The 26578-nt window shown below is 52.4% G+C and overlaps 3 protein-coding genes across 7 annotated transcripts in view; 2 read left to right on the forward strand and 1 right to left on the reverse strand.

Moving 5' to 3' along the window:
* The first annotated feature begins 139 nt into the window (after positions 1-139).
* On the forward strand, positions 140-3341 carry LOC122365708 (aminomethyltransferase, mitochondrial-like). Of its 5 annotated transcripts, none has more exons than XM_043337146.1 (4): positions 140-222; positions 860-1098; positions 1366-1605; positions 1784-3341. In XM_043337146.1, the coding sequence occupies exons 2-4, from the start codon at positions 865-867 to the stop codon at positions 2501-2503; spliced, it is 1194 nt and encodes a 397-aa protein (XP_043193081.1). In that variant the 5' UTR covers positions 140-222; positions 860-864; the 3' UTR covers positions 2504-3341. The 5 variants fall into 5 exon arrangements, with proteins under 5 accessions (XP_043193081.1, XP_043193080.1, XP_043193078.1 ...); XM_043337145.1 differs by having other exon boundaries at positions 153-202; XM_043337143.1 differs by having other exon boundaries at positions 163-196.
* A 2049-nt stretch (positions 3342-5390) lies between these two features.
* LOC122365711 (zinc finger Ran-binding domain-containing protein 2-like) lies at positions 5391-14668 on the forward strand. The gene is made up of 9 exons (XM_043337150.1): positions 5391-5738; positions 11037-11116; positions 11303-11464; positions 11755-11914; positions 12149-12205; positions 12392-12744; positions 13034-13111; positions 13440-13496; positions 13790-14668. The coding sequence occupies exons 2-9, from the start codon at positions 11037-11039 to the stop codon at positions 13809-13811; spliced, it is 969 nt and encodes a 322-aa protein (XP_043193085.1). The 5' UTR covers positions 5391-5738; the 3' UTR covers positions 13812-14668.
* Positions 14669-14909: 241 nt separating this feature from the next.
* The window catches only part of LOC122365710, a 46436-nt gene continuing 34767 nt past the window's right edge, over positions 14910-26578 (reverse strand). The window contains exons 16-21 of the mRNA XM_043337149.1: positions 20214-20343; positions 19743-19909; positions 18456-18594; positions 17686-17844; positions 17210-17380; positions 14910-16190 (exon numbers count right to left, since the gene is read on the reverse strand). Coding sequence (XP_043193084.1) covers positions 15971-16190; positions 17210-17380; positions 17686-17844; positions 18456-18594; positions 19743-19909; positions 20214-20343 — 986 coding nt within the window. The 3' untranslated portion in view covers positions 14910-15970. The remainder of the gene's footprint in view (positions 16191-17209; positions 17381-17685; positions 17845-18455; positions 18595-19742; positions 19910-20213; positions 20344-26578) is intronic.

The following is a 26578-nucleotide window of genomic DNA, read 5'->3' on the forward strand; positions in this document are numbered from 1 at the left end:
TATTCAAAATAGTTCTGTTCAATTCCGAGTACACTAGTGTTGTTGCCAGGTGATTTGCAAGTGCACCTCAAGTTGCTAGGAAATACATATTTGTTACATACCCAGTGAGCTTTTTGAACAGGCTGGAAAATTTGTGCATTGTGGCTTCGTTCGATTCTTACAGATTGAGATTCTTACATTCTTACAGATTCTTACAGTCAGAGTATATATATCACCCTTACAGTTTCGTTTGCATTTCGGTTTCTTTTGGGTTGCTTTTGGGGGTTTCCTTCAGTGCGCTTCTTCCTGGGATTTCTCAACTTACAACAGGCCTCAACAGAGGGTGTTTTTGGTCAAATTAGGTACTGCAGAATAAGAAAAGAAATTGAATTTTTAAGTGAACTGAAGAATTCACAGCTCTCAAACTTATCTGTAGGTGCAGCATTTAGGCCCTGTTTCACATTAGTTGGAATTGAATGTAAATTGCAATTTTCTCTCTCAAAGTAATAAAAATCAGTTTAAGTCAGCCTGGCATCCCAGGAAGATGCCAGATTGTGACGACTGAGATATAGGTATAGACCAAAACAAGCCCAACCTGACCTGACCTAACCTTACCTACAGAATAAAGCAAATTGAAATCAGCATGACCTAGCCTCTGTCGTCAAAACGAATTCACTTATGACACACCAACCTACAAACCTACAAACCTACAACCTACCCTACCAGCCTACAAACCTGCAAACCTACAACCTACGATATCTGGCATCTTCCTGGGACGCCAGGCTTACTTATACCTGAAACCCTACCAGACCTGGACCACCTACATTTCATTTTCATGATTTCTCCTCTCTGACAGTGCTGGTAAATCATTCTGTTTCAGGCATCATGTTGTCACTTCTGGGAAGGACTGTTACTTATGCAGTTCCTCGTAACTTTGGGACTGCTCTGAGACAGGCACACCACACTCCCCTCTATGACTTTCATGTGGCAAATGGAGGCAAGATGGTGGACTTTGCTGGCTACTCACTGCCTGTGATGTATGGCAAAGAGGGAATTATTCAGAGCCATATGCACACTCGCACCAAGAGCAGCATGTTTGATGTGTCTCACATGCTTCAGGTATGACTTGCTCAATTATTGTTCTTTGAATCATTGTGAAATTGACCTACAGTATGATGCTATAGAATGTTAAAAGTTACATACAGAAGGAGTAGGTATCATCAAACTGGAAAATGGTGTGCTGGTTTACTAATGTATGCCAGTAGTTATTAGTCATCTGCCTCTTTAGTGTCTCCAAGTCTGTGACACATGTCCGCAACTCCTCGGTGGCCGCACTGCATGCCCGTCACCTCACGCCTCTGACACGCCCGTTACGCCCTCCTGCAGGTACACATCCACGGCGCGGACGCCGCACCGATGCTGGAGTCGCTGGTGGTGGCCGACGTGGCCGGCCTGCAGCCGGGCACCGGCACGCTCAGCCTGTTTACCACGGAGGCGGGCGGTATCGCGGACGATCTGATCGTGTCGCGCACCGCCGAGGGGCCGCTCTACGTGGTCTCCAACGCCGGCTGCCGCGACAAGGACCTGACGCTGATGGAGAGCCGCGCCGCCGAGTGGCGCGTCAAGGTCCGTGCCGGCGGGAAAAAAATGGGGAGACTTCTTTAGAGCCTGATTATAGTCTAATTGTAACTGAAAATTTACTGCTATGTGTACGTTAAGTGGCTACGGACTTCTTAAATTAGCTAAAAGGGTCAAACTGATCCAGCCATGTTCTGAACCGCTGACCGCTGTTGTTGCGCCGCAGGGCCGGGACGTGTCGGTGGAGGTGCTGGAGCGCGGTCTGCTGGCCGTCCAGGGGCCGGCCACGGCGCGCCTGCTGCAGCCGCTGACGCCACTCGACCTCAGTGGGCTGACGTTCATGCGGACAGCCGCGGCGGAGGTGTGCGGGCTGGCCTGCCGCGTCACGCGCTGCGGCTACACGGGTGAGGACGGCGTGGAGATCTCCGTGGCCGCCGCGGAGGCCACTCAGCTGGCCGAGCGGCTGATGGAGGCCGGCGGGGACGAGCTGCACCTGGCCGGGCTCGGCGCGCGCGACTCGCTCCGACTCGAGGCCGGCCTGTGTCTCTACGGTAACGACATCGACGAGACCACCACGCCCATCGAGGCGGCGCTGGCGTGGACCATCGCCAAGCGGCGGCGCGCCGCGCGCGACTTCCCCGGCGCCGTGACGATCCTGGCGCAGCTGCGCGACAAGCCGGCGCGCCGCCGCGTGGGTCTGGTGTCGGAGGGTGCTCCGGCCCGCGCCGGGGTGCGGATCGTGACACCGGACGGCGAGCCGGTGGGCTCCGTCACCAGCGGCTGCCCGTCGCCGGCGCTCAAACATAACGTGGCCATGGGATACGTGTCGGCGGCGCACGCCAAGCTGGGCACGGAGCTGCGCCTCGAGGTACGCAAACAACGCGTGCCGGCCAAGGTGGCTAAGATGCCGTTTGTGCCGGCCCGCTACTACATGGGCGCTGCCTAGATGGAGCGATGGTCTTCGTGGCTAGAGGGGCTGTGCAACTATAGGGATTGTCTGCATGGGACTTATCTTCATATCAGGGATCTAGTGCAACTAATATGGGCTCTAGCTCTAGTTATAAATGCAGAAATATTCGCTAGAGGGTTAGCTTAACTAGACTTCGAAGCCGATTTCTCAGGGTGTAGTCAAAGGGAATGCCCATCAATGCATTGAGACTGCTGCTGAGCTTCTCCGCTAAGTGGAAATGAATGGGTGCGCCCTCAGAAGCATTATGCAAACGCAATTTTGTCCGTTCAAAAAATGGAGGCCAGGCACGGTGTGGTTGCTGGGAACTGCTTGAGATTCGGAGAGTTCACGTCAATTTTGGCTAAAATTCAGGCTCGTGAACTGCAGTGGACTAGCTTCTTGTGATGCTTGCCCAGATTTGGTCATGAATTTGAAACATTGTGTTTTTACATAACATCTCATGCAATATGCTGTGTTTTTGAATTTAATGTTAAATATGTTTAAGATATTGCTCAGGTGTTTGAGATATTATTCACCCAAACTTGTGTGCTGTGATCTCTCTAATTACTCCTTTCACTTTTCGCGAAGCGAAGGTAATTATACGATAAGTTTTGCATCCGCGACGAATCACCCCAAAATTTGTGTGGGGTGTTGTATTGCCGTTGTTCTGCCTTGTTGGTGTGACCCATCGAATGATGTTATACTCTTCTACGTACACGACGAGCTTAACTTGTGCAATATGTGTTCTAACTAGTCGAGAGGCTCTCTGATGTTCGATGGAATCCTGGATTTTGTACCGTGAATTTATTCCGAATACATTTTGGAGCATTGTTCATTTCATTGTGTGCAAATGACCCAAAAACATTGATTGTACGATCCAAGGTATGATCTTAGGTCGATGGTACAGCCCACCGCTAAAGTAATGTAGGGTTTTACCAATCTCAACGGTTGGCTTTGACTGGCGATTGTTTAATGCGGAGTGATCGAAAAGAAGATGTCAATAGCTAAAGTTGCAACTGCAAGGGTGACGATACATATAAGCTATATTCAAAGTTTCATTGTAGCCTGGCTAATCGTTCCTAAGCTTCAGAATACCCATGACTGAAACCGCACATTTCTTCTGCTGTGGACTGTATCGATGATGTGGCTTTTCCTAGTGTACGTGTAGTCTTCTGGATAGGCAAGGTAGCTTCAAGCTTAGAATCATTGACCTTATGGTCAATGTGAATGAAATGGTATGGATTGGAATAGGAACCATGACCGGTGACCTGGATTTGTGTTGGCATTTTTCAGTTCATTTTCAGTGTTTCTTGCTGAATTTCGTTACATCTGATCCATCGTTTGATATTGGATTCCGGCGGAGCTGTTATGTAGGTGGCAGGTTAGGTGGTTAGTTGTGGAAAGAAAAGTGGTTATTTTCAGCGGAAAATGTGTCCACTCAAGATTTTGTATCGTGCGCTATCAGGGGTAGCCAGTAACAGTTGGTAGCATTAGGCCAAATGGGCGCTCAAAAACTACTACCCCATAGGGTTTCCATGTTAAATCGACCTTTTTCAAGCGAGCCTCACACGTAAGCTAAAAGATAAAGTGCCAATATTATTGTGGGGACAGGTAGCCTCAAGCTTCCTCTACAACCTTTTTATCTAGCGTTTTTCGATGCGGAGGCCAGAACAGGTCCAAAAAGCATTGGGCGCTGCCCGAGGTACCAAAAGCCCCTCCTTGAGAGCAAAAGTTCCTGCGCATGCGCACATTGCCTCAACCCTGTACTGGCATACATTAGTGATACTGCTCACGGACTCGGTCAGCCAATCAGCGTCCCGAATTACATTAATAGATGTCGCTAGCGTCACGTAAATCCTGCTTGCGAACACATTTCAAGAATGAAACAGCTGCGCCATTTCCGCCTTCCGTTGATTCCTTCCTTCCATCTTCCATCAAGACTCATCTGCATCTTAGTATCAACTATACGCTTTTCAACTAACTTTAGACTAAGTTTTAAACTATGGTCAGTATGTTATTTCTGGTACATATAATTTAAAAATAACTGCTTTATGAATTTGGCTTTACTCGTCAGAATAGAATACTCCGGATATGTCCAGGACCTTAAGCTACTGGAAAGTGTGCAGCGAAGATGGACTAAACGCATCTCCGGTATGCAGTCCTTATCCTATGGTGACAGACTGAGAGCCCTAAACCTCTACTCGGTCCAGGGAAGGCTGCTCCGTGCTGACCTCATTCAATGCTGGAAAATTTTTCATGGTAAGTCGATCATCAAGCCAGCTGACTTGTTCTTACAGCCTCCTCAATCTCGGACCCGAGGTCACTGCTACAAAATTTTTCCCTCGACCTTGCGAACCGATGTAAGGAAGCGCTCGTTTTCTCGTAGGTGTATATCTGTATGGAACTCTCTCTCTGCGGAAGCTGTATGCGCGGACAATGTATCGCGATTTAAAGGAAAACTAGACAGTGAACTGAATGACTCATTGTACTGTTTCTCGTAATGGCTGATACCATGTCTTACTGTCTCATCTTAGGAAACTAGTATATGCTACATGTCAATTACTGTTGTGAGGCGCACATTTCCAGACAGTTTATTTATGATTGTGCTCATAGGACATTCCAGCACTACTGTTTGGCGCGCCTTATGTTTCTGGGGTTCCGTAGTCCACTCCCTGCCTCAACTTCCTAAATTGCCATTCCCTCACAGTCGGACATTGGAACCCAACCAGGTAAGTAAACCAGGTAAGTAAACTCTATTTTTTCCATATTCAAAAAATATATCACCTACCCTGTAACTCATCCAGGTAAAATGGGCGCTTTCCGCGTCGTTGGTGTACCCGTTGTTCTATATACCCTGATCACCCCCCCCCCAAAAAAAAAAAATATTGAAAGCTATCAGTACTTTCGTTAGTTGTGAAAATACACGTTTTAAAAAAAAGACTGCCGCCGACTCGAAAGCATCTGTTTTTCGTCAACCTTGTGGTCACATTTGCGTGCGTGTTGAGAGAAAAAAGAATGCGTGTTTCGCTGTATTGTGTGCTATTGAGAACATCTCATATTAATGTTGGGATTGTGAGAAGCGTGATAAATTTGTGCCCCTCGTTCAGATCCAGCGTATCTGAAACACTTAACATACATCACCTAATTTCAATTTCAATTTGAATTGGCCAGGCAAGGCATTTGTCGCCAAAGCGGAACAGGCTGTACAGCAGGGGTCAACCTGACTGAAAAGGTATGTAGTATTTACCAATTTTTGATTTATTGCTTAAAAGTATGTTCCAAAAGTCAATAAATTTGTTTTTTTCTGAGTTCAAGTTGTATCATGTACTAGGTATAGTCTGTTCCATATCAAGCTTGCAGTCGGAGTTTCTTCGGCAGATCGCTCCTCCGTTCAAAAATTTGCGTTTTAAAATGTAAGAGCTGTATATACAGAAATCACGCACTGCTTTCAGCTGGGCACTTTGGCTGCAAACTTGAAACGGAACAGAGTATAGTACATACATGTAATGTGGGTAGGACTGCAGCTGCAGTTGTACATGGGTAGCCTAAAAATTTGGAAGAAAAATTGGATTTTTTAGCAGACTGTTAAGTTTTAGTACTTACTTACTTACTTACTTACTTACTTAAGATGCACGGAAAATTTTGAGAGGCCCAGGGCCTGTAGTGTCCGCTCCAGTCGAGTTCGTGTTTGACAGTGTTACTGTTCGTATGGTAGGGGCGGGGTGAAGTGGAGGTGTCTCCAGTGAGTGTCGAGCCGGTTCTTGAACGAGTTTAGAGAGTCGGCGTCTACGACGGATGATGGTAGGCTGTTCCAGTCGTTAATGACTCTGACTGCGAACGCGTTTCGACGGATGCGGGTGACGGCATGGGGCTTCGCAAGACGCCAGGAGTGTCCTCTTGTATCTCTGGTCGTTACTCGGTTGAAGAGCTCCTCCGGATTCAGGTCCAGTCTCCCATGCAGCACATTGTAGACAGCGATCATGTCGCCGCGTCGACGTCGGTAGTGGAGGGAAGGCAGCTTCATAGACTTCAGTCTTTCTTGGTACGGTAGGTGACGTACTTCTTGGACCAGCTTGGTCGCTCGGCGCTGGACTCGTTCGATGAGGAGCTGATCCGCTCGATTGAATGGCCCCCAGACAATGTTACCGTACTCCAGGAGCGGTCGCACAAGCGTCTTGAACAGGATTGGCAGGGTCATCTTGTCCAGCAGGCTGAATGACCGTCTTATCACGGCCATCACTCGAGATGCCTTGTTGACCGCTGCCGCTGCTTGCCTCCTAAACTTCAGCTCCGCGTCAACAATCACTCCTAGGTCCTTTTCCTCTGTCGCCGTCTGCAGGACTTCACCGTTCAAAAGGTAGTCGTGCCGGTGGACGTGACGACCGACGTGGAGGACCCTGCACTTCGTGTCGTTAAATTGCAATTGCCAATCCTCACCCCACTGTGTCACAGCGTCCAGGTTCGCTTGGAGAGCCCGCGCGTCCTCATGGTCACAGACGACCTGGTACAATTTGCTGTCGTCGGCAAAGACCTTGACACCGCAGCTTAGGACATTTGGCAGGTCGTTAACATATAGGACAAACAATGTAGGTGCCAACACAGATCCTTGCGGGACTCCACTTGGGACTGAGGTCCATTCCGAGCAGGAACTGCCGATCGTAACCCGCTGCTTTCGCCCCGTCAGGAAGGCCTCTATCCATCGTAGCAACTTCCCACGGATTCCATGTGCAGCCACCTTGTGGAGAAGCCTGCGGATTGATACAGTGTTGAAGGCCTTGGCCAGGTCAAGATAAATGATGTCCATGGGGTCACCACGTTCTGCAGCACGGCTCCAGTCCTCTGCTGAAAGTAGCAGTTGCGTGACGCAGGACCTGCCCGGCCGGAATCCATGCTGGGCTTCAGTAATCAGGCCCTCTGCCTGCAGGTGCTCCATCAGCCTGTCCCTGATGATGGCTTCCAGCACCTTGCAGGGCACTGGCGTCAGGCTGACTGGTCGGTAATTGCTGGGGTCGTCCTTGCTGCCCTTCTTGTAAATGGGGACCACGTTGGCCGACGTCCAGTCCTCTGGAAGGATCCCTGTATCGAGCGACTCCCGGTACATGGCTGCTAGTTGAGCTGATATTGAGTCTCTCGTCTCGTGGAGTACCCTTGGATGAATGCTGTCAGGTCCAGCGGCTGAGGAGGTCTTGATCTGGGCGAGCTTCTGTTTTACCAGGTCCTCTGAGATGTCAACGTCCTCTACCACTGGTCCCCTGTACGCGTCCCCGGCGTGCGGCATCGGTCGAAGGTCATCCTCGATGCAGACCGAGCTGAAGAATGCGTTCAGCACCGCGGTCTTCTCTTCGTCGTTTACTGTAAGCTGACCCGAGTCTGTGCGGAGGTTCTCAACGCCGGCCCTGCTCTTGGTTCTTGAGGCCGAGTACCGCCAGAACGCCTTTGGGTTTGCCTTCAGGTCAGCCGCCAGCTTCCTCTCCAGTTCCTTCCTTAGATTGCGGGTGAGCCGTCTCAGGTCGTTGCTACATCGCTTGTAACGTGCAAGGCAGATGTCATCCATGGATTGGGTGTACTGGATCCACAACTTCCGCTTCAGCTTTTTCAATCGCATAGCTTCCCTGTCCATATAGATATTGCGTCTCTTATTAGTTGGGCAAGACCTGGGGATACACTGAGTCGTCAGAAGATCCAACGTCCTTTTGAAGTACTCGTATCTGGTGCGCGGGTCCGGAGGATCGGGCACTTCCCAGACAGTCTCCCTGATCCGATCATTCAGGAGCGCATAGTTCCCTTTGTTGAGGTTCAGCCGGGGCTCCTTTGGTTCTCTTCCCTGGTCATAGTGCACGGTCTCAAACCTCAGTACCACATGGTCGCTGTGTCCTATGGGTGGGTGGTAGACAAGGTTTTTGACTAGCCCCTCCTCGTTACTCAGGATAATGTCCAATCCGCTAGACCTGTTGCCTTCCCTGTATCGTGTGTCCCTGGTGACATGTTGTGTGAAGCCACAGTCTTGCAGCCCTTCCATAAATTGGTATGTATGATGGCCCTCAGGGGCAGTGGAGTAGCTGTGAGTCCAGTCGATTTGGGGGTAGTTGATGTCCCCAGCAATCAACACTTGGGTGTTTCTTTCAGATGTGCAGCTAGTGATGAGCTCCAGTAACTCAGACGTAGAAGACGGTCCGTGGGCAGATGGGCTACGGTAAATACATCCAATGAGGAGGCGATTTGGGTTTCGCAGAGGGATCTCCAGCCACAGATGCTCGATTTGATTGCAGCCTGGGAAAGAGCGCTTGGTGGTCCTGATAGAAGTTTTGACGAATATGCCAATCCCTCTGTACCCACTGCTGCCAAGGTTCTCCTTTCCTGGATCGAAGTTCAAGTAAAGATTATATCCCAGAATAGCAAGGACTGCAGGTGAAATGGGGTGAACCTGTGCCTTTGGAATTATCTCTGTCAAGAGGATTATGTCTGGCTCATCGTTTACCAGGGCCATACAGAGGTCATCCCGTTTGTTAATAAATTGGTCTATGTTTGTGTAGAGGACCTTGAGTTTGCTTGACCTCTGCCTTCCTTCCTTATCTAGTCAATGCTGGTTGGGTGCCCCAGCGCCTGGCGCAATGGGCTCAGTGGAAGGTTCCGCTCTTGTCTGGGATGCCGCCAGCTGAGCGGTGTTAGTTGGCAGCCTGGTCTCAGTCCCATTCCTTGGGACTCCTGCATCAGGTCCGCTTGCTGGGAGATGTGTGCTCACAGGTCGGGAGTGACGTCTTTCAACTGGGACTGGGACAATCCTGCCTTGTCTAATGTGGATGTGCTCCTCCCCAGATGCTTTTCTCCTGGCCAGTTCTTGCCTCAGAGCGCGTGCTTTCTCTCGTTCTTGCCAGGTTAGGTCCGGGGTGATGTACACATTGCCCCACTCCACGGTTGTTCTTAGGGTGGCTGCTGACCTCAGGATGTTTGTTCTGTCTTCCATGGTGGCAAGGGTCACCAGCAGCAGTCTAGGCTTGTTCTCTGTCTTCTTTCCGATGCGGAATGAGTTTGTACATTTCACGACCAGCTTCATCCCCTCTTTTATCATGCTTACAAACTTCACCTCATCACTTTTCCTGTCTGGTTGGGCTATGGTGTCTGTTTCAGGCAGGTTATGTACAATGACGTTCATTTTGCGCCTTTCTTTGTCCTGCAGCTCGTCTAGAACCCCCGCAATCTCTTCCCTGTTCCTTTGTACTGGCACTGTCACCTGTGGCAGCTTGCTTATTTTCTCTGTCACTTCCTTCACAACTTCTGTGCTTATCCCCTTTAGAGCCTCTGCATATGTTTGCTGCTTCGCTTTGTCTTCTGTTGTAACAGCGTCCATCTTGTCCAACACCTTGCACTGGACTGCAAACATTTTCTCCTGGTTCCTCACAGACTCCAAGATTGTTGCAGAGTTGTGCCGCATGATGTTCTCTAGCTTATCCATTCTTTGATCAATTCGGGCAAGATCGTCCTTGGTTGTGTTTGATGCCATGGGTTGCGTCTTATCATGCAGCCATTTCGTACAGTTTGTGCAGAGCCACACCAGTGTGCCATGCCACTTGTTCAGTGCAGACAATGCACCCTTTGACAAGCCTTGGCATTTGCTGTGGTACCATCCAGAACACTTTTCACATTCAACAGCTCCTTCACCGTCTTTGACCTCCTTGTTGCATACCGTCTTTCCTGGACCACCCCTGCAAACTGTTAGTCCCCTCGGGTCCTCCCCATCTTGATCAGCGTCGAAACGCGACCCCGACCCCGGGTCAGGGCTCGTGTTGTTGGACCGAGTCCCCCACGGTCTGTAGGCATCACTATCCAGCCTCCTTATTTCAGGGGTTTTGTTCCCATTCAGTTCCTGTGATGAGCTTGAGCTACCATCCCTCGTCTCCCCGGGGCCCCGGTTGGGTTCCAGTGGGACTTGGCCCCCCTCCACTGTCTCAGCCCCCGGGGGCTTCTTATCATTTCTGGTTTTCTTACCTCTAGTTTCCTGTTTTGTCACGCCTGATTCATTCGCACCGCCGTCATGCACTTGATTATCCGTATTATACGTGCTGCTCAGAGATTCAGACGTATCACTCACAGTTTGCGGTGTTTGCGGCGTTTGCGGCATATTCGGTGTGCCGGACGCCGCCTGGGACGCCGCAGTCGCCCGGCGTTCGGTGTTGGCGTTGGTATTCGTCAGACTGGATACAGATTCACTTTCGCGAATTTCGCTTGACGCAGCCTTTTTCAGTGGAGGTGACCTTGTTAGTCTCATGATGGCCTGTTATTGATTGTCGATGTAGCTTCTTTCAGCTAGGTGTTGAGATATGTGTGTAAAGTGGTGAGAAATGTGTCTGCGGGAGCTCGACTGGACACGTCCACCCCGGTCGAAAGCGCGACGCAGAATCAATAGTAGGCTTATCTATGTTCTAAGCATTTTGTAGCATATTTTTTATTTGCCGCCAAGCCCTCCCCTCTCATAAAAGTGTATTTATATAATGATTGCTCAGTCTTAGACCGTTTTCCCCTTATTTTTCAGATGCACAGGAATGCTGGCCCCATGTCTGGTGGCAGTGGCCACGGGGGAGGGGAGGGAGACTGGGTGTGCCCTTCAGCAAAGTGAGTAAATGCCAGTTAGTTGAATTACAGCCGTGAATCAGAATGGCTGATACAAGTTCTGAGATTTTATTTACTTTTTGCTACGTGTTGATCATTGCTGCCCTTCATATTGATCTGTACATCTTTGCTTATTGGGCAATGGTCTTCTCTCATCTGAGCTGTGACAATTTGCTGTCTTCTTTTCAGGTGCAACAACCTGAACTTTGCCCGCCGGATGTCCTGTAACCGATGTGGCACCAACAAGCCCAAGGAGATGGGCATCAAAAAGAAATTTGGCATCGAGATTGGGAAGGCAGCTGCAGACAAGAGCAAAGGCCTGTTCAGTGCTGATGACTGGCAGTGTAACAAGTCAGTGTCTGCTTTCCACTGTCCAGTTCTGTTCAGCTGCTTTATATGACATTTGGTTTTAGAATGCCCATCAGCCTACCCTACCAGATGCAGCAGCTCAAAGATCTATTTGTTCCTGGTCAGGCGCAGATACTTTCCCACATCATATGGTATGAATAATGTCAGGAAGTTTTACCAGTGTTTGCCTTCTTTGGTAACATTTGCTGAGAAGTGAGTGTTTGCTGTAACATTCCGGGCTCCGCGCTATGATACCCGCTATGTTTGACCATTCTGTTTCTTCCCCCGTCCAGGTGCGGTAACGTTAACTGGGCGCGCCGCTCCACGTGTAACGTGTGTAACGCGCCCAAGGTGGGCGAGGTCGAGGAGCGAACCGGCTTCGGCGGCGGCTACAACGAGCGCGTCGGACTCGAGTACAAGGAGCGTGTCGAGTCGGACGACGAGTACGACGAGGTGGGCGCCCAGCCACCTCTGGACTGGGGCTATTTCGGCCTGCTAACGCGATAATGACGGAAGATCTTACTGATTGTTGAATGTAGATGCTAGCTGGATTTAAGAATATCTTGTTTTTATTGCTGTTGGGAAACCAGTATCCTCTTGCTTACGTGCAATCGCGTTGCCGTCATCTGGATGTTCATTTGCGGCGATTGTGTCATTGTGAACCGTAATGGTTACCGTATGTTTCAGTTCGGCCGGAGGAAGAAAAAGTTCCGAAGCAGTTCGGGTTCTGCCAGCAAAGAACCGGTAAGCTTGGCACTGGAAGCAATATGTTCGCTTCTTTCCTTCGATAGTGAACCTAATGTACGGATACCGATGTTAACGCATCGGGGAAGGTCTTTCTGGTGAGCATAGCAATTAGCATTCATAATTGTTCGATAAAATCAGCAGGGCTGTCACGCCTCTGTCTGACTCAGCCCCTTTCCACGTCAGGCGAAACCGGCGCCAAAGGAAGAAAAGGAGGAATCAGAAGAAGATGACGACGATGACGATGACGATGACGGCGACCTCTCCAAATACGACCTGAGCGGCTGGGGTGACGACGATGACTCCAAGACAGACTCCAAGACCGACTCCAAGGCCGACTCCAAGACCAACTCCAAGACAGACTCCAAGTCGAAGGAGAGGTCCCGCCGCCGCTCCCGGTCCTCCTCGTCTTCATCTTCTTCCTCCTCGTCGTCGTCCCGGTCCGGCTCACGCTCTCGGTCCGGCTCGAGGTCACGCTCAAGGTCGAGGTCAAAGACGAGGTCACGCTCCAGCTCCAAGTCAAAGTCACGCAATGGGAGGTCAGTAAAAGCTGAGTGGGTGTAAATCGATCAAATCAGGCAGCAGTTTGCTGCATCTGAGCCTTACAATGTAAAATAAGTAGGAAACGTCAATCGTGCATGTGGATTGTCATTTGTCGCATTAAAAAAGTTTTAATTAAATTTTTGGCATATCATTCACGCTCCATGAAATGTTACAGCTTCTTGCGCATGGTGTGTTTATAGTCAGCCACTGAATGATGAATGACCGTATGATCTGCAGCTGGTAAACCGTGGCCCGTGTTTTACCCACTGTGTCTGCTCCGCCCAGGTCGGGACGGCGGCGCCGGTCAAGCAGCGGCTCTCGCGACTCCAGTCCGGCGGCGGGCAAGGGCCGGCGCAGGTCCAGGTAACCGGCAGACTTGTCTGCCTTCCGGTAGGTACTTCCCCGTCACACACAGAGCGACACCGCAACACACGGCCACTCACAGAGGAAGGAGAGCGACGGTCTGAGGTCGGCAGATACCCTACCACTGCTGAGAGAGGGCCGAGAGACTCGTCCCGGCGCCCGTAAAACCAAAATACCATCGTTACATCACTGGAGAGAAGAGAGCGCCCCGACACTCAGCCCACTGACGGAGCAGCGAAGCCAGTCTCTGGACTCGCCGGCGGCCCTGCCCTGTGGGGCACGCCGCCGGCCGGCCGACCAGTGCCTAACGGCCGCCCTCTGCCGCCAGGTCCCGCTCCAGGTCCGGGTCGAGGTCACACGGCCGCCGCCGCCGCACCCGCTCAAGGTGAGGATTTCTCCAGACGAGTCTGCTGGGGTCCTGGCTAGTGATTAAAGGCGTTGTGACACATCGACAATGCCATCAGGTCCGCTTATCACCATCGGAACAAGGCTGGTAGTGATGGTGGTGAAATAAATGTTAGTTGAGCACAGCTGAACCAGAACTTTGTTGAAATGATTTAAGTTCTGTCTGACTTACTTCTCGTCATTCTTCTGTTTGCCCCAGCCGTAGATAGCATTCCCGATGAAGCCGCAGTCGTATTTATCAGTGACTGACGGGCTAACCTGGCTGTTTCACAGGTCGCCTGTGGGCCGGCGGTGAGGTCGCGGCGGTCTCCCGATTGGACCGCCGGTACCATCGAACGTCTGCGGGCCTATCGACTGCCACCGAGCGTTTCATGCCGGCCAACACAGCCCGGCCACTGGCGCCAGACACGACACAGTAAAGTATTCCCCTACAGTCGAGCGTTCTGCCGTAAAGTATGTGAGCTCAGTTCTGGTTGCGAAAACAGTGGGTGTTGTGGATGCATTGGGGTAGGAAACAGATCAAAAGGTCGGCTTCTCTGTGGTATTTGATATTGAGACGAGCGACTTCGTTGGACTGTAAAGTCAAGTGCTAGACTAAGCTGACTTGCCGCTCATCGGTACGTTTTTTCGCTTGTTCTCTGTGTAAATGACAGGGTCTGTAGGGATGGGTTATATGGGACGCAGATCAGGGGGAAAAGCGTCCCATGCGAGTTGCAACTTCGTCGATTTGTATTGATTGACCCATTTTGGTGCCTTCCTTGCCAATGACTTCCTAATTTAGGAAACTATTGCCCTCCCCAGCTTACCCTAGGTTCCAACCTGTCAAAAATGCTGATCTACTGAAGCCTCGCATCTTCAGCATTGATGCAGTTCTTGCTGAATTGATTTTTGGCACGCCATCCTCTTGTTATTGGGTATTGTTAGTAATTTAACGTTTGCATGCTAGCATTTTCGGTAATAAAAAGAGGGCTGCCCTGCCCCCCCCCCCCCCGTGTCCGGCCGTCGGTGTCGTGTTAGGTCCGCTGGTGGTCGGCGACCCGCTGTGGAAGCGAATTGCGCGCGTTTCCCAGCCATTTATCAGCGTTTCATACCAGATATTCGGTAGTTGACGTTCGCTTTCGGTTTACTGCCATCTTTGATTTCGAGTTTTTTATTCGTCATTCGCATTCAGGACAAATACAGTTGGAAACCATGCCAAGTCATTTAGGCAACAACTGGTTGCGGAATGGTGTTGTGGTTTAGAAGGATGCTGGACTCTTGCACGAATGCTATCGTCGACACTTCGTGCAGAGTAGAGCGATTCTAGGCGTCGACTACATATTTAGCGGTTTAGTGACGCAATGGTCCACATCTTACTTTCGAACGTGCCGCACACGCACCAAAAAACACGACAGGCATCGTCTCGACTGTATTGGTCCGAAGCTGCAATACGCAGTCATCCCGCCGTGACTTCAGAGTTCAGACCCAGATAAGACCGGGCGACCGCGGTATACACCGAGTCGAGGGAGCGTGCCACATCAGTATGGGCATACCAAACCAGGTCGGTATGACCGCGGAGTATGGCTGCGACTTTATAAACTTACTGGACGGATGGATAGGGACGGTAGCGACACTGAAACACATACACGCCGGGCACAGACTACATTCAGTATCAGAGAGCTCTGGTTGAAGGCCAGCTCTGCACAGAGCGAGCAGCAGCGGTGACAGCGCAGACAGGCAGTGGCGGTGCAGACGGAGACGAACAGGCGCTCATGATCACGTGCAAAGGCGATGGACAACAGTGCATGCTTTCATGAGTCATGATATGAATGTCATGCCGGGTGTCGTAAACAATATTTTGCTTCAACAATGCATACTCTGCGCGACTCTGGCTCACCCTGACGCGAATTTCTCGCGTTATGTACTCATGACCGACCAGCCGTCTTACTAAAATATCTTAAATCTGACGGCGTTACGCCGCTAACTACGCATGAACATGATTCCGCGTTCTCACTAACCGCGCAGCAAGGCGCGACCCCCGCATCGCTTTGGTGTACACGAGATTCTCAGTGGCGTCCAGCTGGCACACAGAGTCTACTCTTCCCGGCGTGCTCCTTTGGTCTTCTCCTCTCACCAGCACAAGGCGATCATGCTGCACTTGGCCTGCTAGCTCATCCTCACACCTCACTCCAGCGGGTCATGCGATCAGACCCGCCCTCGTACGTGGCCCCTGCTTAATCCCATCGTGGCGCTTTAGTCCACGGCAATTTGATGCCGACATATCACGCACGGAGAATCAGTCCCCACTCTTGGCGCTCGCCGCCGCTCAGTCGCGGTGTTGGCGCGCTCAGTCCCTTCTCTTCGCGCTCAGTTACGACTCCTGGAGCTCATTTACGACTCTTGGCGCCCTCAGTTACAACTCTCGGTGCGGTCATTCTCCGCTCCTCGCGCGATCAGTTACGACTCTTGTCGCGCTCAGTTACGACTCTTGTCGCGCTCGTCGGTCAGGTCGATGGGCTCCAGAAGGCTGTTGTTCGCGGTGTCGGTGGCGTTGGCCGCGGTGTCGTCCGGTACCACGTGGTCGGTACCGTTCCGCGTGAGGTAGGCGTACCGGCCGGGGCGGTACGAGCACGGCCGCCACGCTGTGTCCAGGCCGGCGTTACGGTACAGGCCGCGGCCCTGCGTCACAAAACACCTGCCGGGGAGAGAGTGGGTGGGTTACGTAGGCATCATGGGATGCTAGGTAATCGACGAAGAGACCACCAGTATAGCGCCTTTTCGGGCGACTAACGGAGCGAGCGAGGGGGTGAGTCTTGCACGTGCGAAATTTCGAGGGGTACCTCCAACTGACTTGTGCACGGCACCCTACTGACCGGTCTCTAGCGATGTGCCAAATTTGAGCACAATCGGCCCAGCCGTTCTCGAGATCTGGAAGCGGCACCCTGCACGTGCGCACGTGCAAAATGGGTCCCAACTGACTTGTGCACGGCACCCTACTAACTGGTCCCTAACCGTGTACCAAATTTGAGCGGCATCGGTCCAGCCGTTCTCGAGATCTGGAAACGACCCCTGCACGTGCGCACGTGCAGCAGCACCACAACTCTGGCACATGGATATGCAGTGCCTAGTAGGTGCCTACCTACATGCCAACTTTCAGCGCAATCGGCCAAGTAGTTACCGAGATATTGCAACAATTACTAAACTGGCACCTCTTCGTTTTGCACGTGGCACGTGCATAAGGGGTCACCCACATGCATCGAGGATAGTCTAATACTTGGTAGAAGGAATGAAGCTACCCTACAAAAATTACCGCATGTAAATCGGTCAAGTGGTTGCTGAGATATAAGCCTCGCAAAAGCGTCCGCACGGCCGGCCGGCCGGCCGCTCATACTCAGAAATTTCCGTTATCCTACGTAAGACTTCGCTCGCTCCGTAATAAGATCATAACTGGACGGGAGTAAGCAGGCAGGCGCTGATGATCGATGTGGCCGAAGATCGAATAAATGAAAAGCTGCTGGGGTCGTTTGGAAAGACCGCCGTGACAACAAGGGAATAAAACGGAAAACTACCAGCGCAGTGTGCCTCTCGAAATCGTAAAGGCCACCATTAGTGCAACGCTTCCTATAACTCCCCCTCCCTCCACACCTGACCTCCCGATTCCTCTAATGTTTTCTTCTCCCCCCCCCCCCCCCCTGCCTCTGCCGTGCGACTCACGTTTCCATGTCCATTCTGGCGTCGTGCTGACACTGACTGTCCGGGTCGCAGCAGTAGTCCCAGACGGCCTCTGCCACGTCCGTGAAGCAGTACCAGTAGCCGCCGGAGCGGTCGATCCGGCACGGGCCGCGCACACACGAGCGGCCCGAGCTCGTCTCCAGCGCGCCGTGTCTGGCGACGGAGGAAGGGGGTCACAGTCAGCGTGGAGGAGAGGGTGGCGAGTGACTCTTGGGCTGTGGTGGTGGTTGGTGGTCACCCTTAGCGCGAACGAGGAACGGCTGGGAGGGAGGTCCATCTAGCAAGGCACCCCACTTACGAAAGCAACGAGTGGCTACATTTCGGCCTTGTACGTACTGAAACAAACTCCCGTCCACCATGAATAAAGTTGTTTCGCCCATCAACGTTTACCCTTGCTCCTATTAAGTTCACACTCAACTGCTTACTTCCCATTTCCGCCCTGCCCTGCCGGCACCCACCTGAAGTCGTACTGGTCGTTGGGCCGGTCACACTCCCGACCGTTGCCGTGGAAGTCGTAGATCTCGAAGCTGGGCGCCGGCTCGATATCCCTCGGGGAGAGTTCGCTGACACGCAGGTCGGTGAGGTGGCAGGAGAACGCCCGGCCGCCGGGCAGCACGCTGGAAACGGGTGGGGAGGGAGACGTCAGTCACCGTACCAGTTGGACGATACTTGGGGGAGGGGGGTGCATGAGAGAAAGGGGGCTAGGCCGACTGTTGAAAAATGCGCATGGTTTGATAAACGGTTTATGAGTAAACCAAGCTAAACAGTCTGTTGAGTATTGGAATGGGAGGGGCAGTGTACGAGACAGTGGGAGGGGCAGACAGGCCTATCTGAAAGAATCTTGGACAGGCCGCTGGGTACTGCACCGCACAATGGATACAACAATAGACAGTCACTCTCGGTCGTCTAGTGCATGACACATGGCTGCTGCATGACACTGGCCTTGGTCCATGATAGGCCGATTACATTCCTAAGATACGCTGCCTGAACAAATTATCATACAACCTGCCAGGTATGACAACTTCCGTGAGAGAATCATAAAACATTTGGTCAATCGCACCGAATCATAACCTCGCGGCATCAACTTCAGGGACATAAGAAAGGGAAAGGCTGCTAGCAATCAAACATTTGGCGGCAGTTCCTGACAGACAGATAGGCTATGCATGCACTTACATCCTCCTACATACGATACGACCCCAGTCGCCTCTATTATCCGTCAGTCTCTCACCCGAACGAGAAGGTCTCGCAGCGGAAGGCGCGCTCGTCGCGACAGGCCTGTTCACACTCGGCCAGACTGCGGGCGGTGATGTCGCGTCGAACGGCGTTCACGTTGAGCAGAGAGTTGTCCTGAACTCGGGCCGAACAGTCTGCGGGGAGGGTCGGCCGGGGTCAGACTGGGGGAGTCTGTGGGCGATGGGCTGCTGACAAACTGGTGTGAGTAATGTGCCAGCTTAGATGGTTAATGGGATATGCCAGTTGTCTCATCAGGCTAACTTAGTCAGATTTCGTACAGGTATTGCTTGATCATTCAAACAAAATCACTACAGCTAGTCAGAAGTCATTGTTGGACTCTAACGTTAGCACGTTAGCGAATAACGGTATGGTCGCTGACTGGTTAGCCTCCACGGCACAGCATCGCACCCCTCCCTTGATCACCAGCCGTGACCCTCGCCTGCCCCGGGCGGGGGCGTCACGGCGTCCCTCGGTCCACGCGCAGTGTGCACGGGCGGCGCGGCGTGACAATGCGTCCGTTGTGTCGCCGTCACGAGGTGTAACGTGACGAGGTCACGGCGCCGTCCTGTCACGGCGTTAGCCACCTAACCAGGCGAGCAGCCGGCAAGGACAGGCCAGGCGCGGACAAGGGACCGCGGCGACGCCCAGTGAGGAGAGATTGCGAGCCGAGCGGGCACAGCGGCCGTGTGTTCGGGTAATCACGGGACGGTGAAGATGGTGTCTTCACGGTTCACAAACGGTATACGGCCCTCACAAGGTGACCTGTGAGGAGCGATTCGAGTGGGCGGGGTTCGGAAGCCGTCACCCGCGGCTGGCTGGCGTGGGACGGCCGCACCCTGGCCTTGTTCATCACAGATGGCAGATTGAACTGCTGATGGGGGCGCGAGTTACTGCGCTGGAAATGGTATGCTTTGAGGACATGACAAACAAACGCCGGCCGAATAATCTTGGGAAGGCTGAGAAGGAAGCTCATGATCGCATGCGTCGGTGGCACCCAGCATTTATGACGAATTTCCGCAGCCATTGCATGACAAAGGCAAATTGTATACGGTATAAAACGCTCGTTAGTAACGCATTGCAGATAAAGCGTGAAGCTACAGAACGCGGCTGCGTTTGTTAGGATAAGACGACTGAGATAGACTGCAATCAGAACCCGGATTTGAATGAGCTCGCTGTTTGACAAGAATGCGTTAAAAATTGTTTCAACGAAAATGGAACTTGAATCGGTACTCGAGCCATTCATCAGAACCTGCATTCGGCTGTGATTTAGAGGATCACTCACATGGATACCCGAAGTTGTGCTGGTCGAAGTAGTCGTTGTCCCAGCCTGAACAGTACGAGGAGGCGTCCTTTTCGTAAAAGTCCCAGCCGGAGATGGGCCGGAACTGGGCGACGGCCGCGTAGCTGTCCATGTCGGTCAGCTCGCATACCGTCTCCACCGGGTCACTCCTGAAATATGTGATAAGGGATAAGTCCCTATAAGTCCCTAAATACGCTACCTCCGTATGTAATGCATGCCTCCAGAATGGCTTACAATTGCAGCTCGCCATAAAATATTCGTTCTTACAGTTCCTACTCCTTTATATCTTTTCTTATTACCTTGTTCTTCTGTCCTCTGTTACTAAACCATGTCAATTCTCACGGGAAAATCGAGGAATTCCAGCGTCGCACCCCGATCCATCCCGCCCCCTCTCATACCTCCTCCCCCTTGCCGCTCTCACCTCCCCCCCCCCGATCATCCCGCCGCTCTCACCGGAAGTTGAAGGAGACGCAGCGCCGGTCGCGGTTGCACGACTCCTCACAGTCTCTCAGCTCGCGGGAGTTGATCACCTCCAGAATGTGGTTCTCCAGCCGCGTGTCCCGCCGCTGCAGCCGGTAACATCCTACGGTACAAGAAGGGTGGGGTAAGCTCGGTACGGGCGATAACATCCTACAATACGAGATGGGAATCGTGGTAAGGTTGTTTTGTTACACGCCATGCCAATTGCCACCCTACGATACACAGCTGAGGTAGCAAAATCGGAAGTTCGGAACAGTCTGTAACATATTGCAAACTACGTTGGAGGACAGATGTCACGTGGTCGCGTATGTCGCAGGTGACTGGTGACTACCTGGCTGTTTGCGGACGACGAACGCTGCATGGTGTGGCAGACCAGAAGAGATCCTTCGTAGAGAATGACTTATGCACCTGCGTAGTTACTCGTTGAATCGTAGCAAGCCTTGGGGTAATTGTTCGTGCCCACCGCACAAAGTAACGCATTTTCGTCACTGATTCAGGTGAAACGTTTAGCTGTCGCAATTAATACGTCAAACATTTAAAGTTGGGGCTCCACCACAAGCACGCACCTAACCACCTGACCTTTATCCAAGGTGTCACAATCGCACCTGACCTTCCTGAGGCCTCGGATCGCCGCTAATCGCCGTTCAATTGCACAATCCGCCGACACGGGGTGCGCCAAATCAGCTGTGCGTGAACGGTTCGCGGGCGGCGGCGACGGCGGGGGCCATGGGCTGACCTCCCTCCGGCCGACCCGGAGCCGGTCGGCCGGCAGAGCGGTACAAACGAGCCCGGCTCGGTCGTCCGCGGCCAAACCGGCGCGCCAGCACAGCCGCCGGCATCGCACAACTATTCCCGGCATTTCCTTGGGGCGGTGGGTCCAATAGTCACGGGCGGTACGTGCAATTTGCGCAGAATGTTGGTTTGAATGTCAGTGGAAAGAAATGTTATGCCCACGTATGGGCAAATCTGCTGCAAATTTCAGAAAGGACTAAACTACTTTAAAAAAAAGACAATGCGAAGCTTATTATACGTTGATAACATTCCTAAATTAAGGAGAGACCGATGGTTCAAGACTCAAGTTCACTGTTCACACATCGTAAACTTAAAAGCATCCTGTGAACCGGAAGACTGGAGATCAAACACCTGAAAATCACAATGATTTCCGCATTCGGAGTAATACCGACCTTTGCAGCTTCGCTGGTTCTAGGCAGTCGGTGCGAGACAGTTTGAACAATTTGACACAGTTTGAATTTCAGAAAATCATCAAACATGAAACATTCTGCCACGAACCCAAGGCGCTATAAGCGGCCGCATTACGGTGTGCGCGTCACCTCATAGCGATATGCGTAATGCGTTGCGTTACTATTGCATACAACTTCTCACTGAGGAGATGTAAATGTCAAAAGCAAACGAGCCTAAGCCAATCAACTAATCGACGGCACGCAGAGAAGCTCGAAGAGTCTCCCAAGTCGCGCCGAACGCCGCACCGGCTGAGATTCACGTATTCGCGTTTTGCGGTACAGCATACGTTCAGGCGCTCACTACTAGTGCCATCTAGCGAGGGTAATATAAGCAGCGAGGTTTCGCGCCGCGCCGGTCCATTGGTTTACTCACTGAGAAGTGTGAACGACGGATCGTGACGTCTGAGAGTTAATTACAAAAACAAGATATGCATCTTACTCTGGTGTATTATTGATTTGTTTTACATGCAATAAAAACGGTGCGGGTTAGTGACACAAGCGATTTAGCGTAACAAGCGCGGAGATGTGCTTCTTAGCAGCATGTAACCCTCAGGATATTAAAAACTGTCACTTCTGATTAAATACCAGATGACCAGATGAGTTTGGATGAGTTTGAGATGACCAGCGCTTAAATTTGTGACCCCCTCTCCCCCCCCCCCCCCCAACGGCAGCGGGGCCAGATTCGTGAGCATATCGTGCGTAACAGCTTGCACATGAGCTATAGGACAGTCGGCAGATTAGCCCGGGTCCACTACAGCTACGCTACACCTTCGGTAGTCGGTACGATGGCCGTACATATTGCGAACATAATGATCCCCCGGCAGTATGAAGGTTAGCTCGTGCATTTGTAAATACCTCCCCAATGGCAGTGATCAATCATAACCTGAAACGGCGAGGCCATTCCGCTGATGTCCATGACGTTTCCGAATTCCCGCCGCTGAGCCGGGCAGTTTATGGCCGCTGGTCAGGCAGTGAGTACGGTAGGTGACGTGGTACGATAGGAGTGACGTGTCCCCGGGTAACTGCTCAGTCCGTTAGTGGTTTGGTTAGTGCGCCATTTCACGTCAGAGCCGCGCGGCCACTCAGCTCTCGGCACGGTGTCAGGTCAGGGCGGGTCGGCACGCCCCGACGTGGGTTGGCACTTGGCAGGACCACCGCCGGACAGACAGCCGCCGTGTGCCGTCCCCGGCTGAAGGCCAGCTAACGAGTCGCCGCCGCGCGGTGCCATGCAACAGTAGCGGCGCGCCGCGCACCCAGCAGAGGGGAACCGGCGCGCCGCCGTGGCCGGTGACCGTGGCCGCCGACCGGCCGCGCGAGCTGACCGTGCCGTTTCGGGCGGCGCGGCCTCACACTATGGCCGGAAGTTCACCTGCAATCACAGCCACACACACACGGGCGGGCCGGTGACAGGGTCGCTCAGAGGCTGGCTGGAGGCGTGGGAACCACCAACACCGGCGGCGGCGGCGGCGGTCTGACGAGCGCAGTCATTGAATAAACACCCCTTTGACTGTCTGGGACCACTCACGCATCAACTCATCTCGTGATTTTTATGCTTTGACCTCCCAGGCTCAGCCGGCCCCCGTTAGCGATCATTAGCGGCAAATTTGGTCATCCCGGGTCTGATTATCATGGCTGTGACGCGCAATGACCGGGCGCTCCGCCCCTCCCCCGCCCCCTCGTTCGGGAGCCCCGCCGCACGGTGCAGCGCGCGGATGTGTTGCACCAGTTGGGCGGCAGCGACATGCAGCACAAACGAGAGGGGTGGGCGGGCCGACTGGCCGGGCCGGAACTGCTAGCGGGCCGCACACACCGCCGGGCAGGGGGCACACCCCGCGGGGGGCCGCGGCCGCTCCGAGCCGCAGATTTAACAGCCTCGCCCAGAGATGTACCGTTAGATTAGACGGTGAAATCAATTATGAGAAATCGGGCCTCGGCCATTGATAGGCACTGAATATGTTATGCATTGCCATTATAAGCGTAGCTCGTAACTAAAATTCGGCAACACTGATATTTCGCGTGCGTATAGATGACTTGTTCATTAAGAAGTAAGAACAAATAACTAATGTTTTTGTGAAGGTTTCGAAGAAAAAATATATACTCATAAAAGGATATCTTCACCATAGGGGAAGGTGGGGTAAGACGGCCCAGCGAGGCAAGACGGACCACCAGCCCTCCCGGCTGAACCGCTGCTGGTATCTACTGCTTTATGCACTCACTATGTTTGTTTTCCTTCGTAACAATGGCCACCTTGAGCTCATGCTGCTAGGATGCATAGCTTTTGAGTTATTGAGAAAAATGTTGTTTTTCGTCAAACCGATCTAATATAAGAGGTCTACGGGTGATTCAATTACGGCGCCTTTCTTGCATGATTAGTTTCTATTTTGCACTTAACTGTGAAGAACAAAGTTATAAACTTAGTTATAGTCACACTTTAGGAAAGGCAAGGTTTTGCAATGTTGGGCTATTTGACATATACGTCATGATAATGACAGAATTTAGATGTGGGGCAAGACGGACCACTGTGGTCCATCTTACCCTGTGGTGGTCCATTGTACCCTGCATATGGAAAGTTATTTTCCAAAACATTAACACATGTTTAAGTAAGCTAATTTTTCAGGAAGGAGTCTTTGTTGCATGTGAGCCATGCATGCAAGTGCTCAGTTAGCATGCATTCATGCCAAACGACAATCAACACACATGTTCCCAGCTTTTAGCTGCACTTCCATCACACATGAGTAATGAATAAAGGCTCATTTTGTTATTTTACCATTCTGGTTACTTTTCTTACAAGAGTACAGAGCAGAAGTGTAACACACATGAACGGATAGCAGGCGCTGCTGGGTGGTCCGTCTTACCCCACGTTTTTTCTTGTCTGAGTTTTTGACATGTCCCTCTTTAAGAGCATCCACCACCTAGATGTCTTTAATTTGAAATTTAGTCTTTACACATATCAACAGAGGAAGGATTGAGCATTCCGAAGACTATAAATAATATGAATTACGAGAGCAGTGTAGCAAGATATGCGGCCTCAAACCTTAGCTGGTCCGTCTTACCCCACCTTCCCCTATGTGCTAGGTAAATTTAAATTGAGATTAGCTAACCAATGATGGCGATAAATTTGCATATTTTCCTACCTTACGAGCATCAAAGACAGCTCGCATAAGACAACTGTGACTAGCAACCACAAGTGTGCTAAGAATATCTTTCATCGGGTCCAATAAAGCATTCCGAAACATTTTCTTATTTATATGCTTCTGACTTCTTGCCCGTCAATCGACACTTCATGCAAAGAACGTTGCTAAGCTCGACTCAAAACGATTCGCAGTGCTTGTTTTAGGACCACCCGCAAGCTCAGTTTTAAGCGTTTGTAGTTGGTACGCCAAAACCGAAAAAAACGCATCTCCCTTGAAACATGCGCTAAGCTTTTTGCACAACTTTACTTTATTTACCTATTACGCGCCCCTGCCGCGGTGCCGCGGTGAGACTTACTTTCCCTCCAGGCGTCTCTGTCACGAGCCGCCGCGCCGCTCCAGTCGGGTATGGCCGCCGGAGGACCGCGACGGCCGTGGTAGCGCTGCTCGTACCAGGGGTCCCGCCGCGCCGAGTGGGCCTCCTCGGCCACAAACGTCACCAGCGTCGGCTTCAGCGGCTTCAGCGGCCGCGGCGGCAGCGGCTGGGGCAGCGGCTGCGGCAGCGGGCGCGGCTGCGGCGGCCCCGCCACCGGCCTGAAGTGACGCTCGTGCTCGAACTGGCTCTGAGAGTGTCTGCGGCGGTACTCGATGTACTCGTCCGTCAGGTAGCAGCTCTCATAAATCACCTCCGGCGGCGGACAGGTGTAGGTGTCGTAGGCCGGCACGCGCGCCTCCAGCAGGAAACTCTTCTCCAGCTTCTTGGCCGCCAGCGCCGCCTTCTCCTCCTTCTTGGTCTCTGCTTCCCCCTCCGCGGCGGTAAGAGCAGCCGCGGCTGATAGGACGGCCAGCAGCGCTAGTCGCCAGTGGAGGTTGTGTCGCTGTGCCATGGTCGCCCGCAGCTGAACGGTGCGGTGTGCCGCTGGTGCGCCCCGGTGCCCCACTGCGTGCCCCCGCCGGCGGTGGCCCAGTTATAGACTCGCCCCGCCCGCGGTCCGCCGGCCGCCCGGCCGTGTAGAAGGGGACCACCACCTGACCTTGCTGAGGCTCGAGGCAGTCTGCAGGACCGCCACAAGTCTGGGGAAGTGGCCGGGGAACGGCGGAGCAAAACGCTTATTCAAACAAAGGTATTAAATGTTCGAAAACGCACTGGCATGTCTTACGGCCTACGGGTAAGGCCGATGTAGGTTGAATAATTATACCAGTCAAATTTATCCATCGCGTTATCTGTAAGGGTTGGAATTGAATGACAAACGGATGAGTTTGTAGCGCAAGATAGCTCAGTAAAGGTGTCTACTATCACTCCATGGCAAGCCACGCAGCGCTGCTACGTTTCTACTCATCTCCCTACGACGCACACCTAGCTATACCGTCCCAAATTCATGGGCTTTACCATAGACAGATGCCTGTCTGGTGACTGTGCCACTGCCCCGCCATATGATTGTGCACAGTGCAGCCACCAGATACGTGCCGTGTCCAGTTCCACCGGCCAGCGACATGGTCCACCGTTAGCCACCGGCAGCCTGCCGGATGTGTCCGGCACATGACAGAGCCGGGTGCCCCTGTCCGCGCCCGGCCTCACGACCCGCCGGGGCAGCACGCCCGGTGAGCAGCCCAGGCACCGCGCGAGGCCGGGCGGTAGATACACGGAGAGATAGCGCGGCCACCGGCACCGGGACGTGACGCGTGACGCCCGAGACTGTGTGACGCCGGCCCGTGACGGTCCAAACGGGGCTGCCATGGTCACCAGGGGCCACATGATGTCACCGAAAGCGATCGACCCTTAAAACGTCCACTGTGTAGCATTGGTCTGATCCTACACAACCCAAAAATCACAGACGACAGCCACACCAGAGAACGTCTCCGTCACTTGGCTTCGTATAGACATCGGGGAAACTCATTCTCTACTGCTGAACAATCGCCGCTGTTAGAGGAATATTTCGGTCCTGTGCCTAGCGAGTATCGGAGA

The sequence above is a fragment of the Amphibalanus amphitrite genome, unplaced genomic scaffold (genome assembly GCF_019059575.1).
Source record: "Amphibalanus amphitrite isolate SeventyFive unplaced genomic scaffold, NRLGWU_Aamphi_draft 000758F_arrow, whole genome shotgun sequence".
Lineage (NCBI taxonomy): Eukaryota > Metazoa > Arthropoda > Thecostraca > Balanomorpha > Balanidae > Amphibalanus > Amphibalanus amphitrite.